General features: G+C 38.4%; 2 protein-coding genes across 10 annotated transcripts in view; one reads left to right on the top strand and one right to left on the bottom strand.

The window, feature by feature from the left end:
• SMC1B (structural maintenance of chromosomes 1B) overlaps positions 1–575 on the bottom strand; it is a 34,543-nt gene extending 33,968 nt beyond the window's left edge. The window contains exon 1 of the mRNA XM_085233036.1: positions 225–575. Within this exon, the coding sequence (XP_085089162.1) occupies positions 225–360 (136 nt within the window). The 5' untranslated portion in view covers positions 361–575. The remainder of the gene's footprint in view (positions 1–224) is intronic.
• Positions 576–625: 50 nt separating this feature from the next.
• The window catches only part of RIBC2 (RIB43A domain with coiled-coils 2), a 45,608-nt gene continuing 26,735 nt past the window's right edge, over positions 626–19,498 (top strand). Inside the window, exons 1-9 of one of the 9 annotated variants that reach the window (XM_085232956.1) lie at positions 646–833; positions 3,084–3,165; positions 4,246–4,397; positions 5,224–5,276; positions 6,047–6,391; positions 7,088–7,206; positions 10,824–11,051; positions 12,354–12,520; positions 13,512–16,763. In XM_085232956.1, coding sequence (XP_085089082.1) covers positions 811–833; positions 3,084–3,165; positions 4,246–4,397; positions 5,224–5,276; positions 6,047–6,391; positions 7,088–7,206; positions 10,824–11,051; positions 12,354–12,520; positions 13,512–13,593 — 1,251 coding nt within the window. In that variant the 5' untranslated portion in view covers positions 646–810 and the 3' untranslated portion in view covers positions 13,594–16,763. Of the gene's footprint in view, positions 834–3,083; positions 3,205–4,245; positions 4,398–5,223; positions 5,277–6,046; positions 6,392–7,087; positions 7,207–10,823; positions 11,052–12,353; positions 12,521–13,511; positions 16,764–19,498 lie in introns of those variants that run through there. The other 8 variants (XM_085232959.1, XM_085232965.1, XM_031555449.2 and 5 more) reach the window with 8 other exon arrangements.

Here is a 19,498-nt window from a genome sequence, read left to right on the forward strand (position 1 = left end):
TTAGTGCCAGCTGTGGTAGCCCTATTACCAGGCACACACTTGGATGCACTTGCTGTTACGGCTTTTTTCCTCATCAGGCTTGAAGAGACCTGGCAAAGAGCCCAGAACTAAGACTGGGAACAAGCCTGGGAAAACAGGGCAAGGGCAACAGATACCTCCAACTTGGCAACTGTGGAGACCACGCATGGCCACCAAATGCCCCTGACCCTTTCCCAGCCTCCTACCTGATCCATTAGGCCCAATTATGCAGTTGAACCTCATGAAGGGGCCGATCAGCTGCTCCCCACGCCAGGACTTGAAGTCCTTCACCATCAGCAGCTTCAGGTAACCCATCCCTGAGGCTGTGGGTATGGAGGCCATTCCCCTTCGAATTCCAGCCTCGCACAAAATTCACACCACCGAGTTGTTTTGTTTTTTTTTTTTTTTCTAACACTTTGTCTTCCGGAAAGAGGCACAGGAAGAAAGAAAGCTCTCAGCGTACGCGGCTGAAGCAGTGCCCCCAAAAGGGCACTGGGCCGCACTCCTGCCCGACTCAACCTCGACCCTCAGGAGCCGACGCACAACGCCCCCGCCCGCCTCGTGCTCGCGGCCGTGCGGCCTCGCCTGATTGGCCAGCGAGCGCTGAGGGGGGGAGGGGGCGGGAGCTCGTCCCCATGGCGACCCGGTGTGTTGTGCCTTAGTGGCGATTATCGCTGCTCGCGCTTCTTGCCGGCGCTATGAGCGGGCTGAGCGAGCGGCGGGACTTGCAGGAGGCGGCTGCTCTGGAGCGGCGGCGGCAGCGCGAGCTGCAGCGGCAGGGCCGCATCTTTAATGCGCGAGTGCGGACCATCGGGGTGAGAGCGCGAACGAAGTCTGCTCGCGGGTCGGGGCTGTGGGGCCGGCAGCCCGCCTAGGTCTGTCTGAGTCTGGCTCAGGAGAGGGGAGGGGAGGAGGGGGGAGGGGGGGAGAGGAGGGGTAGCGAATTCCCCGAGGCTCTCTGTGAAGGGCTGACACACTTTGCGAAGGTTGCTGGTGGGAGTGAGGTGCGGTTTTCTCTAGCTGCGCTCCAGTGGGCTTTGTCTTCAGTTTGACTATCAGGAAATCAAGTGGTGGTTATCTAAATAGCTATGAAGGGTCCGTACAAGGAGTTACGGTAGTTAATTTTCCCTTAATGCATCCAAAGTCTCATGTTAAGATTCTGGATGCATGCGTGGGGGGGAAAGTGTTGCGAAATAAGCTTAAATTTTGCTGCTAAGTTGCTTTTGAGGGCAATAACTAGCAATTTTGATTGCAATAACTAGCCTAGAATCAAAGTTAGAAGCGGTGGAAACAAGTCCAGTCTGTTAACTTCATCATGCAGGTAGGGTTGCAGCAGATGACGGGCTGATCTAAGTAACCTCGGGTAATGAAGCATCTCGTATGGCAGCAGAAGGCTATATTTACCTGGTCTGTGGCAGCACCTTGGAATTGCTTTTGTGACCTTTGTACAGCAGTCAATGACATTGTAAAGTAACGGGCTGGTACAGCATCCTGAGGTGCGGTAGCCAATGGTACAGTTAAATGATAGGAGCTAATAATGTTTTAACAAAGTTGGGTGGGCACAGTAAGACAGTTCAACTTTCTTTGCCAGGAAGCACAGTTTCTCTGTAAGATGGCTTTTCTCAAGCCTTAAATGTAAAATGCCCTTTCTCACTTCGGGAAGATCATTGGATCTCTGTACTTTACTGAGCAATACTGATTTATACAGTCTGGAGATCTTACCCAAATGCTGTTGTAGAACTACCTTTGGACAGGTTTTGATAGATCCATTTACACATGACAAATATCTAAAGAGAAAATGAGTCCGTTGGAAGAATTCTGTAAATATTTTGATGAACATCATTTAATAATACCCTATTCATTGACTGAGCAAGAAGCGCTTACAGAAGAGACTATTCTTGTGGTTTGAAATTAAGCCAAGTCCAAAACAGGAGTAAACAAAGCTATGCAGGTATAGAGTATATCTCAATTTCCAGTGAGGTTTTAGATTCTTTGCTTTCTCATTCTGTCACTAATTTAGTGGAGTGATTATCTGTGACTATTCAAAATGAAGGCAATATTTGACAGCTTCAAAACTATTTGAACCACGGATTGAGAAGTTTTTAAAATGGGATAAAATGTTGTCTGTAAAGCAGAATGGGAACTAAGATTTTTTTTTCCTTGATTATTACTAGTTACTTTGACTTCTGTATGTTTAGTTGTCTGAGAACTGGGAAAGCATGGTGCATCTCATTACAGATTTAAGAATTAAGCCTCGATAATTCAGTATTTTTCTGAAAGAGTTCAGATGAGCAGTTCTAATGAAAAATGATGAATGACTTTCCATTTACATAGTTAAACATAGTTATACATAACTACAAATTAGAAGTCAACTGCTTCAAATTGTTTATAGCAAGGAATTTATAATTTAAATCCTATTTGCATATCCCAGTCTTAAATTTGCTAATGTTTCAGCTACAGGAAGCATGGTTCTAGAATGAGCAAGTTAAATCTATAGTTTATCTTATACTTTGCCTTTTTGAATGCAATGAGAATTGCACGTATGACAGAGGTAAACGCTCCATAGCTGTTGTGCTTCTCATCCTCTGGTGTGCATGTTTGTAAGTGTGAGGGGCATCAGGGAGATAGTTACCCATCATCTGAGTTTAAAAAAAAAAACAGAGTAGGAATTGGAAAAAGAGGTCAGAAAAGCACAGGAGGCATGTGGAAGGGAGAAAAATGATTAAAATTAAAAGTGAGGCAAATGGTTGACTTCCATCTCGTTGATTGTTACAGAAACGAGGCAAAATATTTATAGATCACTATCCCTGGAGATGTTTGAGGGACATGAAGATGTGGCAGTGAGGGGCATGTGTGTTAGGTGGACAGCTGGAATAGATAATCTTAGAGGTCTTTTCCAACCTTAGTGACTCTATGATTCTAATAGGCAAAAGCTATTAAAATACTTTATCAGGCTCTTGAAGAATTGTCAGTGTTTTTTATAAGTCTTACAAAGACATCCAGTGACAGACAGCAATAGTTGATGTGTTGTTGTTTTTACCTTTTTTTTTTGTTTGTTTTAATAGGTTGATAAAGATGCATTGGATGCCCAGGTCAAGGATAGGAAAATTCAAGAAGCAATTGAAAAAGCACGAAATGAAGAACTTGGTATATTCACAGATAGTCTCATGTTTGTATGAAGTTAATGTAAATAGATTTGTCATGTATTTCATTCCTTCCTTTTCTTTTCATATGCGTCCAGCTTACTAGTTTTCTTTTTATTGCCCTATTTTTAATGTTTTAATAAAAAATATTTTAAAAATAACTGTTTTGTTACTTGTATATACTAACTATTTTTGTATATGGCCAAAGATGATTCATTTTCACTCAGTGCAGCCCAGCAAACTGAAAGATTGGACACCCATATATTTTGAACAGCTGTAATTATTTTCAAATGAAGTCTATCTCCTTGAATATCAACTTTGTATATCTATGTATTTATAAGGGCATGTGCAATTAGGCTTTTGTCTAAATACACGCTTACAAACTGAATCCTTTGTGTATTCCTACTTATATTTATATGTTTGCTTTGGTAGAATATGTGTTTTCCTTATTATCTGAGATAGGGTCTCATGGATTCGTACTGTCATGAGTAAATTGGTGTGTATTTCTGAATAGGTTTTAATCTTCAGTGTTTTCTTTTAATAAGTCTTGATAAATAGCATTGTTAGGGACCTGAAGTTACAGGATGATTTGGAAAAATAATAATTCTTTTTCAGGCAGAAGTGGCAAAATTATTTTACTGCTGTCTTGCAAAATAAGTTTATGTTCTTTCTGGCTGTTCTTATACAGAATCAGTAGATAAAATATTTAGCAGATTTCTGTTGCTAAAATCATAGAATGGCCTAGGTTGGAAGGGACTCGTATCATCCAGTCCAACTCCCTTGCCATAAGCAGGGACATCATTTACAAGGTCACGCTGCCCAAACTCCTGTCCAGGCTTACTTTGAACACTTGAAATGATAGGATATCCATAACTTCTCTGGCCAATCTGTTCCACTGTCTCACCACTCTCATCGTAAAAGAAATTCTTCCTTATATTCAATCTAAATTTACCTTCTCTAAGTTTAAAATCATTGCCCCATTGTTTTGCCACTACAGACCTTAGTAAAAAGTCTATTTCTTGTTAGCCTCTTTTATATATTGAAAGGTTGCAATAAGGTGTTCCAGTAGCCTTTTCTTCTCCAGGCTAAACAAGCACAGTTCCCTCAGCCTTTGCTCATAGGTGACGTGCTCCAGCCCTCTTTTATTGGGCCCTCATCTGGACTCATTTCAACAGCTGCTTGTGCTGAGGGTCCCAGAGTTACACGAGACCCCACCCTTTACTGTGAGCAGAGGAGGTGGGTATAATTGCCTCACTCAAACTGCTAGCTGCACTTCTTATGAGGCCAGGATATTACTGACATTTTAGGCTGCAAGGGCACATTACCAGCACATATTCAGTTTTCATCCAGCAATATCCCCAAGTCCTTCTCATCAGGGTTGCTCTCAATCAATTCATCTCCTAGTCTGTACTGACGTATGGACTGTCCCAGCTCAAATGTAGAATTCGTACTTAGCCTTGTTGAACTTATAATAGAATCATAGAATCACCAAGGTTGGAAAAGACCTAAAAGATCATCCAGTCCAACCGTTCACCTATTACCAATAGTAATGACATTAGTGGTATCATTTCTAAAGGTCTCACAGACTGGGCACTCTACACGTTTCAAAAAGAGTTCAAATGCAATTGACAGCTTCCATGCTTCCTTCCATTTCTTCCTTCCTCCACTGTTGGTTTTGATTATCCTGGTGGAATACCTGTCGGACTCCTAGGAAACTGTCAGAAGTCTGGCATCGAAGGAAATTATATTTCATTGTGAATTATATTTGAATGGCTGTTGTGTATGCTTTTTTTTTTTAACTTTTGACTGGATTATTTAGCATTTTTATTAAATAGATAAGAGCTATTAAGCTCTTCAAAAGCTGTTAATGATAGCCAATTCTTTTAGTACTGTGCTTAGAAGAATTACTGAAACTGTGAAATAACTACGAGATTGCTCAAAAAGTAATGCCTCCTATTTTATTATGTTGGTCCATGACATCAGAAGCAAATGTTGGTGGGATGGCAGTAGAGGTTGGACTTTCCTGGTAATATTCTTATACTGTATTGTTATCATGCAACAGGTGGCAGCAGAGGGGCTGTCTGAGAAAATGGCATTTGGCATGGATGTGCAAAGGTGTGTCACCGAATAACTTCATGCAGAAAAAATGGCACCCAGTGACATTCATTGATGCTTACTGAGTATTGATGTAGACCAAACAGTGGACGTTAGCACATGGATGGTCTGTTTCAGCACTGGTAACAATGGGTCACCTCTGCTGGTACAGATTTTTATGAGCACAGCATGCAGGTTCTTGTTCATTATTGACAAAAATGGTGGTGACTGTGTTGAGAAATAGTGTTTTATAGCTGAGAATGTGCTGTGTTAAATAGTGTTGTACTCTTTTTATTTGATGTAGTTTCCATGGAAACAAACAGAAGGCATTACTTATGGAGCAACCTATGTATCTACATGCCTTAAACTGAGAATTCTTAATTGTGTGTGTTTCTTTATAAGGAACTTACTGTATTTTAGTCATAATGGTAAATTGGAAGTAAATATGAAGAATTAGTAAACAATACACTTCATCTGTTAATGTAAGCTTTCATCAGATGAAATTTTTTAGTTCTGGAGGTACTTATTATTGTATTCTTTTCACATGCTAATATATAATTTCACATTAATAAGAAAATTAATTCCTAGAAACATTAAAGTATTCTATAAATAAATATTACTGACATTAGAGTGTTTTGCAGAATGACCATTTGTAGATCAAATAGTCATTCGTAAGGTGTTGACCCTGGAATACATGTATTCCCATTTATTCCTTTTGAAAATGTCATTTTTCATTTTGATTTGTATACTCTTCTAAGAATTATATGTTCGTTGTGCTCTTTTTACTCTAGCTAATGAAATGAAGCAAAATGACAAGATAATGTGTATGTTAGAAGAACGACAGAAATGCAATATCAGAAACGTGAACAAGGCCATCAGTGACTTTCGGAAGAATTTTCAGCAGCCAGAAACAAGACGTGAATTTGATCTGTCTGATCCCCAGGCTTTAAAGAAGGATAGACCTGCTCGGCTTTCAGACAATGATCCTCGATGCACTGTATCTGGCTTGCAGAAGTTTATGGGTGAAGACTTAAACTATGCTCAGAGGATGAAATTTCAAAAGGAGCAGTTAAGAGAGTGGTCTCTTCAGCAACAGAGAGATTACAAGAATGCATTAGCTGATAAAAAATTTTTAGGTAACAAGAGAAGAGGGGGAGGTTTTATCTGTTTTCTCTGTAAGTCAGGTGTTTAGGACATAACTGTGGTATAGCCTGTTATGTAAGGCTCTGACGTAGCCTTACATAGTAGTATTTTGGTGTATTCAGCTTTTAGAGCTTTTAGAGAAAGAGCAGTTTTTTCTCTACAACTTGTAATGTATTTGATATATAAATGAAGAATTTAATAACTTAATGATTGTATTATTACCTAGGCTTCGTTTCTGTTTTACACCTTGCGTGAGGTATCAGAGTATTCTGAAAAATCATCTATACTTTGCATGACATATTTATATATATATATATATATACACACATATATATGTACACACTTCAGCAGGCCAAATCATCCAGTCTTTACTTTTATAGAGCAAACAAAATAATTCTCATTTTTTCTTAACTTGCTGTTAAACATGCTTCGTGTTATATATTTATTATTATTATTATTATTATTATTATTATTATTATTATTATTATCTTTGTTTACCTGCTAAGACAAGATTGATTACAAAATAAACTGATTTTGTGAATCGTCTGAAATTCCAAGATGGAAAGCTTGGGTGACAGGATTGGGAAATAGTTTCCTAAATCAGCTTACTACATCTGTAGCCTTCCCTTCCTCCATATGACACATAATGTCCATGAAAGTTGACTGCATTTCATTTTAATCTAATTCAGATGATCTTCATGACAAGAATAGGATTGAACTGGACCAAAAGATAATGGAGCAACAACGAATAGAAGAAGAAACCAGACGTGCTGTTTGTGCAGCTATCAAAGACTTTAACAAAAGCCAGGTAAATTCATCTTGTTGGTTTTTGTTTCTGTAAATGAGTGGAAGAGGAGAGGAAATGGAGAGGAAATTAGATGACCAGTGAGCAAAAGTACAGCAAGTAGTGATGTTTTCACAGATGTTTGATAGCAGCTACCTTTCAGTATTGATTCAGAAGATTTTTTCACTTCTTTGTCATCTGCAAGGATCTGGCTATCCTCTACCTAGTTACCTTCTATGAGAATTCTTCCTTCTGGTTCTCAGCTTGTTGTAGCATGCAGCCACTAATCCTGTCTCTCTGGGACTTTTAGTCTGTAAAATGGGGTACAGCAAAAGCCTTCAGCACTTCCTTCTAGTTGTTTTTTTGTTTGTTTGTTTGTTTTTCAGTCATTGATAATTTTAGCTGCTTCTGCTAGCTTTTCTTTTTCCTTGTGTGGAAAAATTACCGGTAGCTTTTTGTCTTTATCACTTGTATTAATGCCCCAAGACCATTGTTTTTAGCACATGCTGTGTATCTGTTTCTAGGTTGTTTTCCAGGCAAGCTTTGGAATTCACTGAAACATAACATGAACTTTTCTCTATCATTGGTAACCAGACCAATTTCTTTACTGTGATGGTGGTCAAGTACTGGAACAGGATTCCTAGAGAAGTGGTTGATGCCCCAAGGCAAGTGTTCAAGGGGCATTCAGACAATGCCAGAAATAATGTACTGTAACTTTTGGTTAGCTGTGAAGAGGCCAGACAGTTAAACTTAATGGTCTTCCATTCCATTCACTTCCATTCCACCTGTCTTTGTACTGCAACCTGTCATGCTCTTCATCTTACTGTACAGATTTTCTTACTAAGTTAATCCTGTGTATCCTCTATGTACAGCTTAAAGGGCTAGATGGACACCGTTCGTTTTGTTAAACAGTATTTGGTCTGAATTACCTTTTTTTAGTCACAACAAAATAAGTCACAACAAAATAAGTCATGTGCCTTACCTACATTACCTACATAAGGTATGGTATATTTTGATTGAAGTGTGATAGTATGTATGCACGTTTGAGTAAGTGTTGCCGGAGTCCTGCAAACCACATTGAGCATATGTGTATACATATATATATGTGTGTGTGTATGTTTATACGTACACAGCTAGACCAAGAGAATTGAAAAGGATTTTATTGATTGAAGTCTAATAGTGTAAAATAGTCTAAAGATTACAAAATAAACTGATTTCGTGAATCGTCTGAAATTCCAAGGTGGAAAGCTTGGGTGACAGGATTGGGAAATAGTTTCCTAAATCAATTTACTGCTTTAAAATAAAATAGTGTAAAGACTATTTTACATCAGTACCTGCAAAAGTACCCCAAATGGTACATCTACGTGCACTTTAGTTAATAATAATATGCAAAATAATTGTTGTCATGCAAATTTGTTCCATGGAAAAGTTCCTGAATTTGTGATGGGGCTTGGGAAATGGGGTGGAGTAGAGGGGAAGTTTGTGTCTGGTGTAATTTTTTTGTTTGTTTGTTTTTAATACTTGAACATGTACATTCTACTTTATTTGTGCTCATATTAAATACATACAATATTTGTTTGTTTGTTTTCTCACAAAATGGCATAATAATAGAGAAAGAAGCAACAATCTCAGTGTAGTTCATTTTTACTATATTGTACAGGTTGCAGTTGTGTCTAAGAGAAAAAGGCTGTGCGACAGGGATTTTCTATACATCTTTTTTCCTGAGAGAAAACTAGGGCACTCAGCCAGAGGATGAATTTTAGAAAAGGAATTTTTATATCTGACCTCAAATTTATCAGTCCAGAGTCCCCAGCAAATTCAAAACTTTGAGTAGCTAGTTTGAAGCCTTTTTCTCCTGAAATAAAATATTTGTTTGTCTAAAAATAGAAGCATGGTAACTCTGTTTTTAAGCATTCTTTGAAGAGTGCTGCGCAAATATCTTTTATCACTCATATCCTATTCTTGGTATATACATCTTTTCCAAGCTCATAAGACCATGGATGGATCACTCTGCTCATTTGTGAGCTTCATGACTTTGATAAGGACTTCAGAATACATAGTGTACTCTTTTAGTCCTGTGCTGGGAGCAGTTTAGTTCCATGTACACTCAGAGCTTGGCATTACTCTAAGTGTGTGAAGACCTGACCTTGCAGTGCTTCCATGTACATTTATTTTGGTTTTTTTGGCTTGAATCAGCAGAATGGAAGTGTATAGTATGAACGCTGGAGCACAAATTAAAATAAATGAAGTAGCATATATTTGTGCATCTGTTTGCTTGTTTTGTTTTCATGCTACACCAATGAATTTTCTTTTGTTGGGCAGCTGACTTGATGGAAAATAGATCAGTCTTTATTTCACAGTGTCATTAATCATTTTGTAGTGCTACATACATAGCTATGCACAGGGTTGAGAGTTTTCTCCAGTATGATTCCCAGGCAGCTCAGAAAACTTTAGGCTCTCCCTCTTAGTGAGAAGGTTAAGATAACAAGGTATAAGTGCCTATTTTGGATCTGTTTCTAAATCGCAGTGAAACTGCCTTAATAAAGTGATGTCAATAAAAATGACACTGTTTAAACTTCAATAATTCATCATTGTTCAGGAATTATTTATGTGAAATCCATCCAAAATGACTTTCTATTAAATGTGCTTTATTTTGGAACATTCCCAGAGTTAAAAATAATTGCTCTATTTGTAGTATTAATAAGCTGAAAGTATACACCAAGATATTCTGGTTTGGTGTCCCAAAAATATCAAAACGTTGAAAATCTTTGTGGTTTTTGCTTTGTCTTTTTGTTGGCATTTGTAATCTCTTAAGAATCACCTAATGAACATAGTATTTTCTGCATAATCTTATTTAATTTGAAGCTTGACTAATTCATCGTTAAGAAAAAGAATTCATCTTTTCTTAGTTTGCACATCTAATACTTTTGTTATTTTTTCTTCTGTCCAGTTTTTAATGGGTCATTGTCTGTGTTTGCCCATAGCAAATAAAAAACCCTTTGACATTCTCCAGGCCTGATGCTTGGGAGAACTCCTGTCATACAAAACTGAAGTCCATAAATGCAAGTGAAAAGATAAATCCAGGTTAGCAGCCTTCTCTGGTGGGATGGATCACCATGCTTGCTGAGTGGAGAATTCTTCTTTGTAACTCTTGCAAAGGACCAGATTCCTACATTTGAGTCTAGATAGGCCTGTCATTCTCAGTTGTTGATATCTTCTAGTTACTCTGCCTTAGAGTTTTCAACTTTTCACCTTCAAAGCCAGTAATTTTCAGCAGACAATGAGAGAATCTTGGAAAAACAGGAAAAATTGGCATCCACTGGCCTGTTGCAGTCATGATATATGTGCAAAACTGTATATGCAAGAGACAGGTCTGACAGCCCATGCTCTTTGTGCCCTAGCAGGGAGGAGATATGATAAAATTAAATCAATGCTACTATACTTATTTAATTAATGCATGCCATTAGATTTTCAGTCTTTTTGACAAGTAGGGCCATGATCATAATATTCACATGTGATACTGTTGATAATTGTATGGAATTTGAGAATAAATCTATATGTAGGTGTTAATTTTTTTGTATCCCTTTAGTTAATATTTTCTGTCAGAAAAGCTATTAGTTCTCTTCTTTTGTTGACTTCAGGCTGCTGAACTAGCTGAAAGAAAGAGGCTGGATAAGTGTCAAAAAATGAAAGATGATATGGATGAAATTTCCAGCCAGCTTCAAGGAAACTTACTTTCTGAAAACCCTGAGCAAGCCATCAGTTCCTTTGGTACACATCGTGTGATCACAGATCGGTGGAAGGGAATGAATCAGGATCAGTTGATGGCAATCCGCTCCTTTCAACAGCAACAAGTTCTGGAGAAGCTGGTATTTAAGCTTATGTGCATATTCTGCATTCTTGGTTGTAATAGCACTGTAAACAATATATTTTGAAAAACATATTTTGAAGTTGCACTGCATATCCAGTTTTGAGACTTTTTCTGTTGTTCAGAGCTTCACCAAACGTTAATCATTCAAACTTAACATGGTGTCTCTGAAGCACTTGGGAGGTGCCAGGGAGGAGCAAGAGCAAGCTGTAGCCTTCCTTGGGGTTGGGCTGAAAGTTAGGTTGCTGTGAAGATCAAGGCCAGGGGGCCTTGAGAATCTTGGAGCATTGTCCGTGATTGCCCAGCTGGGGATCAAGGCCCTACACAGCCCAAAGGCCAGGCTTCATGGTGCTCAGTTTAGGACTTGAAACAGCATGAACTGCCAGCAAGAGATGAGCAGGAATAGGAGTGGTCTGCTCCATAGGGGAAGAGGAGCCAGGAACTGACAGTCACAGCAGGACAAAGAAATGGAGCAGTGTTCGCATGGGCACATGAAACCTGAGCAAGACAAAGAGAGCCAATCCAGTGATACTACTATGTATATTTCACAGTCTTAGAAGTTCCTGAATTTCCTTTCTACTTTCCTGCACATTTATGACTCATGCTCTGAGATGGGATTGCAATAGAAAGACTAAATATTGCCAGTTATTGATGCTCTACAGGTGGATGGAAGGAGGCAGTCTAAATGAAGAAATTTATACCTCCTTTGCAGTCAGAAGTGTGTTGGCATAGATATTATTATATAGGAAGCTACTTAATTCATTTAGTGCGGGAGCTGAATGTGAAAGTGAGAAGGTTTTTGCTGGCTTGTTCTTGATTCAGTTCATGCTGATATCAGATAAGAAATGCAGTAGAAGTGGTAATATAACAGCGATGATAGAGAAAGAAATTATTTGGGTCTGGGAACTTAAAAAACAAAAAAAAAAAAGGTAATCTTGCCAATCTATGTGTTTTGGAAAGAGCTAGTATGTAGAAAAGAAATAATAGTCTACTGACAGTATTTCTGACAGACAGCAGACCTATATTTCTTACCTTCTTCTTTTGCAAAAGTAGGAGACTCTTCTAGGGTGTGTTCCTTAGAAAAGAGTAGCTTCCTGATCTGAACTATTTTAGTACTGTCTACTGTGCATGCTCCTACCTCATTCAGAAGTGTATACTTTTTCTCCCTATTTTGAGTGCTACCCCTAGTGTTCAGTAAAGGGTAGCAAGTTTGTTGTTTGGATGAATTTACCATTAAGACTTTATATAGGATTTTTGTTTTTGAGTAAAGAAAAAATGAAGCTTTTTTTTTCCCCCTGTTTAGAGATTAAAAGAGGAGGAACGTCAAAGAGATGCTGAATGGGACAGGCAAAGCATGCAGGCTGCAAGAGCACAATTAATTTTAGAACGGCATCAAGCACGACAGAATCGGGAATGCCGCCAAGCTCTAGATAGCATAAATGCACAACTATCCCAGGAGCAGAAATCAAAGTAAGTGCCAAGAGAGATTTCTTCTTTGCAGAAAAACTCTTTGCCATTGGTACAATTGCTTGGCTTTCAAAGAACTTCTCTGCTTGTATTAAGTTTGTTTCTTTTCTAACAAATTTATTGTAAAATTATACTTTTTTAAAAAAATAGCATTTTAGATTAAGGATACTTTTCATTAGCATTGGAAACACCTTCAAAGAGTAGATTGTGATGTTTATTGATCCACGTATGTGGAATAGTAGCTGAAATTCTTAGCAGTGTTCCACTGACAACAGACTGCTAAGTTTATATAGACAGCAAAAGAGCAAATAAATACAGTTAGACAGCAAATCATATTAGCAGGTATGAAACAGTATGTGTTTCTTTCATTTACCTTCCTTTTCTGAAATAAATAACAGGATAGGTGTCCACCCACTTCATTAAAAGTTTCCAGTTTCTGATAGCTCTAAGTGAAATTGATCACACAAACAGAGCTTTGACATTATGACAAAACTAGCTGATTTTCTAGCTAACCACTGACAAATCATGGTGTATAGGTGTTGTTTCTGATGTGCTGAGAAAGAGGGAAGATGATACACGACAGGGAAAAAAATCAAGCCAACTGATTTCTAGTGTTCTAATGTGTTCAGTGTTCTAATCCTCCAATCTGATTTTTTTTTCCTTCTCATCCTATATCCATCCATACATCTTGCAAAAGAATTCCTAATACCTGGTGCTTTCTTATTATGAAAGCAAAAATTCTGAATTGTGATAATTTAGTTTTTCATTGTGAGGATTTGAAAGGTTACTTTAGACTGAAAAATAAAATTTGCTATATTGAGACATGATATTCATATTGGAGATACAGTAACATTTAATTCCATTCATAATAATTCTGAATTTTATGAGCAGTTATGAATTTATACATTACATCTTTCTTAGGTTTCTCGAGTAAGTTCTATGTACTGAGAAAGCAGTCACTAACTGCTTTTTTTGTTTGTTTATTTGTTGCTAGGAACATTTATCTTAAAGAAGAAGAATATTCAAATTGTCCAACAAGTCAGTATTTTGCACAATTTAATACAACCAGTCGATGACATTCCAGATGCATCAACCTGAAGTACACAGAAAATTAAAACATTGCAGTTTCTAATTGAGCTGTAGCATTTTTTTTAATGCTGTTATTTTACTGTTTAAATATGCTGTTTGAACAGTACACTTGAAATAAAGGACTGTCTGTTAGGTTCTATCTGTGCTGAGAAAAATATTGTAATCATTTTTAAATTGTTTCTAAAATTGCTAGTTGATTCTGTAGTTAGATTGTTTGACCATTGTGTCTCAGGCCTAACTGTAATACTGATGTTATACAAGTCTTTAGAAATTAATTTCTAGAATGTGATCACAGTTTAAAATAGAATGCTACTTGTTGCAGCTTGGTCAGAGAGAATGGTATCTAAGTAAATCACATGAATCACAAGTGGTAATCTCTTACTTAGGAGGCTCTGTGGGAAGGAAGAAAAGTAACGTAGACGGAGAGTTATGAGTTTTTTGTTTTATCCTGAATTGTAGAAACAAGAATGGGTTACATAGGTTGCTCTGAAAGTGACAACTCCTATTTATTTCCACGAGAAGTACAACAGATACAAAGAGCACAATAACACTCTTGTGAGAGAGCACATTCTCAGCTACAAAACACTGTTTTTCAACATAGCCACCACCATTAGCTTTGCGTTTTCGTTAGCAATGAACAAGAGCACCAACAGAGGTGACTCACTGTTTCACAGCTGCTATGATGGCATCATTGCTAGGAAAATGTTGTCCATGCAGTCCATCTTTCACTAGCCCAAACAGATGGAAGTCAGAAGGCAGCAAATCTAGGCTATTTGGTAGGTGTGGAAGGATAGTCCAGCAAAGATTGGCAGTGTGCTCCACAGTCTTCAAACTGGTATGGGACCTGGTGTTATCATGTTGCAAGAGAAAGGTTATCTTCTCTGGCCTGATTCTGGAAATTCAAGCCTTTAGCTTAGGCAGTGTTGTGATGCAACAGTTGAAGGTGATGATTTGTCCAGTTTCTAGGAAATCCAGGGGAATCATTCCTTTCCTATCCCAGCAGACCATGCACATCACTTTACCTATTGAGAACTGCATCTTAGACTTTTTCTTATATGTGGAATTAACATGTATGCCACCCCCTGGTTTGCCCTTTTGGCTCTGGCTTCTAGTGGTGACGCTACCTCTCGTCACCAGTAATGATACTTGCGCAGTTTGCATGGATGAGCTGATTGAGACACTCTTCATTTCAAGGTGTGACAGCTGAGCATGGCCATCTAGAATGTGGCTTGTCTTTCATGCTGCTGTTGCCACTGCCGAAATGCACCACCCGCACTGCGCTCACAATTTCTGCATGGAGGAATTCAATGGCAGACCTTTGTTTCATATGCACTTCCATGTTGGAGGTTAATTTGTCAGATAGCCCCTCTGCTGCCATCTGTTGCACAGCAGCAAAATGTAATGGAATATTGGTGGGAAAGTTCTTTGCTGCCAAACCATCAACATTTGCTTTGGATGTAATGGGCCAACGTAATATAACAGGAAGCGTAACTTCTGGAGCAGCCCTTGTATATATTTACCAAGGCAATTATAGCAGTCATGCATGATACAGAAATTGAATGTGTGTTATAGTAAGTGGGCAAAAGAATGGGAGAAAATATTCCTACATGCACCATCACTCATTAAAAATAATGGGAAAAAAACTTCAAGACAGTGTACTTCTAAAGAAGAATGTAGGGACAGCTTAAAGATGTGATGAAAGCAGGGAGAAACAGGTAGGCACCATACAAAACCAAGGAGAAAAATCTCAATGTGTTGCAAGGTAATAGTTAACTGTTTTCCATCTCTATGATTAAGAATTGACTTAGGAAGTGAAGAGCCAATCAGAGGTATTTTAAAAATGGGGAATTTAAACGCATGGGAAAAAAATGTGTAGAAGCTAGGTAAGTACTACATAAGATGGATATGGAGATACTGAAAAATGAAATCTATTAGGGAAAGAGATTACATGCAAAGGACTGGAAAGAGTGTTAGAAGATTTAAAAGATCTAAAGCAGAAGAGATGTATGTCTGAATATTTGGTCATATTCAATTCTAAGATCTCCATAAGATGGCACACTAAGTAAAAATAGGCTGTTTGTGAGATTAAGTGCGGTTTGCCCTAGGTTCTACAATGTGAACTTGCAGTAACAGCATCCTGATGATGTTGACATGAAGTCCACTGGTCTCTGTATTGAGAGAAGTGGTAACTGAATTCTGGTGAAACAGGTTTAAGATGATTTCCACCAACCTAACTAGGAAAAATGTTAAACTGAGACAGAGATAAACTCAAGTGAACTATTCTCATCTTGGTGAAAATAATGAAGGATACACAGGTTTCAAAGTAGATATTAGATGGATTTTGAGGTGTTTGAAGGAAACATTCCTTGAAAGGGACTCAGACAGCTCAGTTTTCTCTGCCGAAGTTGTGATCCCATGGGATCAGGCTGACATTACTATGTGCTGTATTGAACCAGGTAGTAACAACAATAGTTTGGTAAAGTAAAAAAGTTTGGCTGACATTACTATGTGCTGTGTTGAACCAGGTAGTAACAACAATAGTTTGGTAAAGTATAAACATTTTATACTTCTAGATAGGAAAGTAAAAGAAACTCAACTAATTACAACATGACAATGGGAACTGAAGAACCCACAGCAAGAATAAAGTCTCCCTGTGTCAATGAATTAAAACTGCAGCTACTCAATTACAATATAGGATAGAAACCAGCAGAGAAAGGAGTGTGGCTGGGAAACATGAACTGAAAAATGTGCCATTCAGAAAAGTGGGTAGATAAATCTGGGAGGGAAGCATACTGCATCATTAGTGATTAGATGAACTAAAAAGTGTTAAGAAGGGTTGGTTTTCAAGAGATGCTAATGTGTTAGCATTGGGAAATTCTTTGAATTTTCAGGCTGGGATTCAGACGTGGCTAATCTTTATCTTTGTATTATTGTGACGTACTATGTTGTCAATCTTGGGAGCTCATCTAGTTGCCTTAAAATAAAAAGGCCACCAAGTGAAGTGGGAGGACAGAAAAATAGGCTTTATTTAGCTGAAGTTATTCTTGATCTGTATCGAGTATTTCAGGCTCTGACTCTTTTTCTTTCCTCTTTTTTTTTTTAGCTTATATTTTAGTTACTTGACAGAAAACCAAATAAAGAAAGTGTTGAAAATGTTCATGGTGTTGTCTTCATTTGTTCATTCTGTGTGAGTAGGTATCTACAGCTTTTACAGTAGCAGTACAGTTTAAATAAAATGTGCTGGACCTAGTGAGGTGATATTTAAGTTTCCTTAAGGAAGGAATATACGATCAAATCCTTTTTGTATTTATATGCTTAATTTCTTGAAAACATTGATATGAAGATAGAAAAAGGATAAACTTCTCAGTTACCCTATGATAGAAATTCAAGTAAGAGGACTCTGACCATCTTTAACATTTTTTAAATCATTTTTTAACTTTTTAAAAACGCTATAAATACTGTTGGAGGTATCCTGTTCGGTCATGGCTTGAACTGGTGATTGAGCACCTTGTGAAGGGGTGAGGCTGGCCTAGGGGGCACAGGCAAATTTTTGTACTCCTCTCCACATGACTAGAAGGGGTAGACCCAAGGTGGAGCCTTGGGCTCATACAAGGGCCTGCTACTGTAGGGAGAGCCTGTCTTGGACTAAGCTCTTTCTCGACGTGGAATGCTGTGTAGTCAGATATCACTAGTTGGGCAAGTTCTAACTCCTCTTTCTTTATATGACTACTGGCTTCCCTCTGAATACTTTGCCTTGTATTGCCATGAACCTATCAGAAGCAATTCTGCTTCTTTGTGAGCAGAACAACTATGAGATGTTCCTAATGCTGTGTAGTATTGTCCTTATGATTAATCTATTTAGTTAGATACTAGTACCAGAAAATTGGTGGCATTTACATAGTCTTCATGGAGTATCACCGAAGTAATTAGGGTATGGAATACATGTTAGGATATGATGTTGAGGGGAAAACAGTGATCAATTCCTAACACTTTCTGTGTGTATTAACCCAGCCTTGGGGAGTACAGCCAACCAGGAGTGTGGCAAACAGGACATGGCATGTCAGATGGGCACGATGCAGGCAGTTTCTCCCTGGGGGGAGGCAAGCAGGGAGGATATGGACTATTCCTCCCCACTTAGGACAGTGGTTTGCCTATGAACTGCCTCCCAGACAACAAATCTGTCTGTGGTTTCCACGAGGCACAAAACTCTTGACAAAAAGAACATGGTGACTCAGATGGAGTGCCTGCCAAAAAAATGTGTGGCTCAGGGAGTGCCTGAGCCTGTTGCTGCCAGTGGAGGGCAGCAGGGATATAATTTGTGTGAAGTGTGAGCAAGTGGATGATCTGCTCAGTTACATGGTGGAGCTTGAGGAGGCAGAGAGGTTAAGGATCATTAGGGAGTGCGAGGAGATAGAGTGGTGGAGTGACTCACTGCCATACCTGCAAGACAGGCACTGGGGTGAGACCTCTCCAAACAGTGGTGGATGCCCTGTTCTGACACCATTGGGCAGAGGAAAGGGATTTATGAGATGAGCAGGGGTGGAAACAGGTCCCAGCTCAGCATTGCAAGCAAACCCTGTCCCTATCTATCTCGATTCCCAAGTGCCCCTACATACTAGGTTTGAAGCTCTGGAACTCAAGGGTGCAATGGAAGGTTCATCCAGGAGGTTGCCTACGGTGAGGTGGTTGACTCCACACCTCAAGACTGCTTCCACTGAGAAGGAAAGAAGTAGGTAATTGTCATAGGTGACTCCCTTCTAAGGAACAGAGGGCCCCATATGTTGGCCAGACCCTACCTGTAGGGAAGTGTGCTACCTCCCTGGGGCCCAGGTCAGGGACATTAGTAGGAGGCTGCTCATTCTTGGCAGTCTGTTACTGTCCATTTTATTACCCTGTTCTGTAGACTTTGTAAGTGGCATAACTGTTTGAGACATCTTCCATTATGTTCCATGTAAGAAAGTATTCTAATTCAGAAATACCACTCTTGTCCTCCGCTATTCTCACAATAAAATCTTTTAATGTTTTTGCAATGACCTTACTTCTTCTAACTGCTGCTCATATGAATTTCATTTACGGGCTTCTCTTTCAGGTTTCCTGCCACTGAGGCATTCAGAAATGAATTTATTACAAATGTCATGTGTTTACTGCAAAGATCCTTGAATTTCTTTTGTTTCTGTATGTAATTTTTACATTTAACTTCCAGAGATTTGTTTATTTTTGCCATAGCATCTGATACTGACCCCTGAAGGCATCCTTGAAAAAGTTTCCCAATGATGTTTGGTGAAACATTGTTCTCTAAGATTTTAATGATAGTTAAATTTGCATAATTTATTTTTCAGTAATTTTATTAAGTAGGAATTTTCATAATCTTTAGCAAAAGAATTTGAGAGGTCATGTTATTAAAAATATATTCTCATTGGTTTTATTTTTATGTACGCGAGAGAGACAACATAAATAAAACAAATAAACCCTCTTAAGCTGTCCACTGGCATGAGGATATCTTCAGCCAAGAATACAAAAATTTTCCAGTTTTATCTGCTAACTGAAAGTTCAAGGAAATATAAGTCTGTTGATTTGTTTGCTGTTTTACAAGGATATTTATTTGGCTGAGGCACTAAGTTGTGATAATGTACTGTTATCTCTTTCTCTAATTTGTGAAACCCAGAAAAATCTTCTTTCAGATATTAGTAGGGTTAGGATCAAAAGTGAGCTGTCAAGATTCAGCTCTTTTTTGGTCAATGTAATATCACAATTTACTGCAATTAAACATGACAGTAGTTGATGAAAGACATCTCTGAAGTAAAATTTAATACTCCTATCAAAATTAAAAAGTTACCGTGTTCACGTTGTACGGGAAAGATGTTTAAAGTCTATCACCAGCCTAAGCAAAAT

Source organism: Meleagris gallopavo, chromosome 1 (assembly GCF_905368555.1).
Source record: "Meleagris gallopavo chromosome 1, MGAL_WU_HG_1.1, whole genome shotgun sequence".
Taxonomy (NCBI): domain Eukaryota; kingdom Metazoa; phylum Chordata; class Aves; order Galliformes; family Phasianidae; genus Meleagris; species Meleagris gallopavo.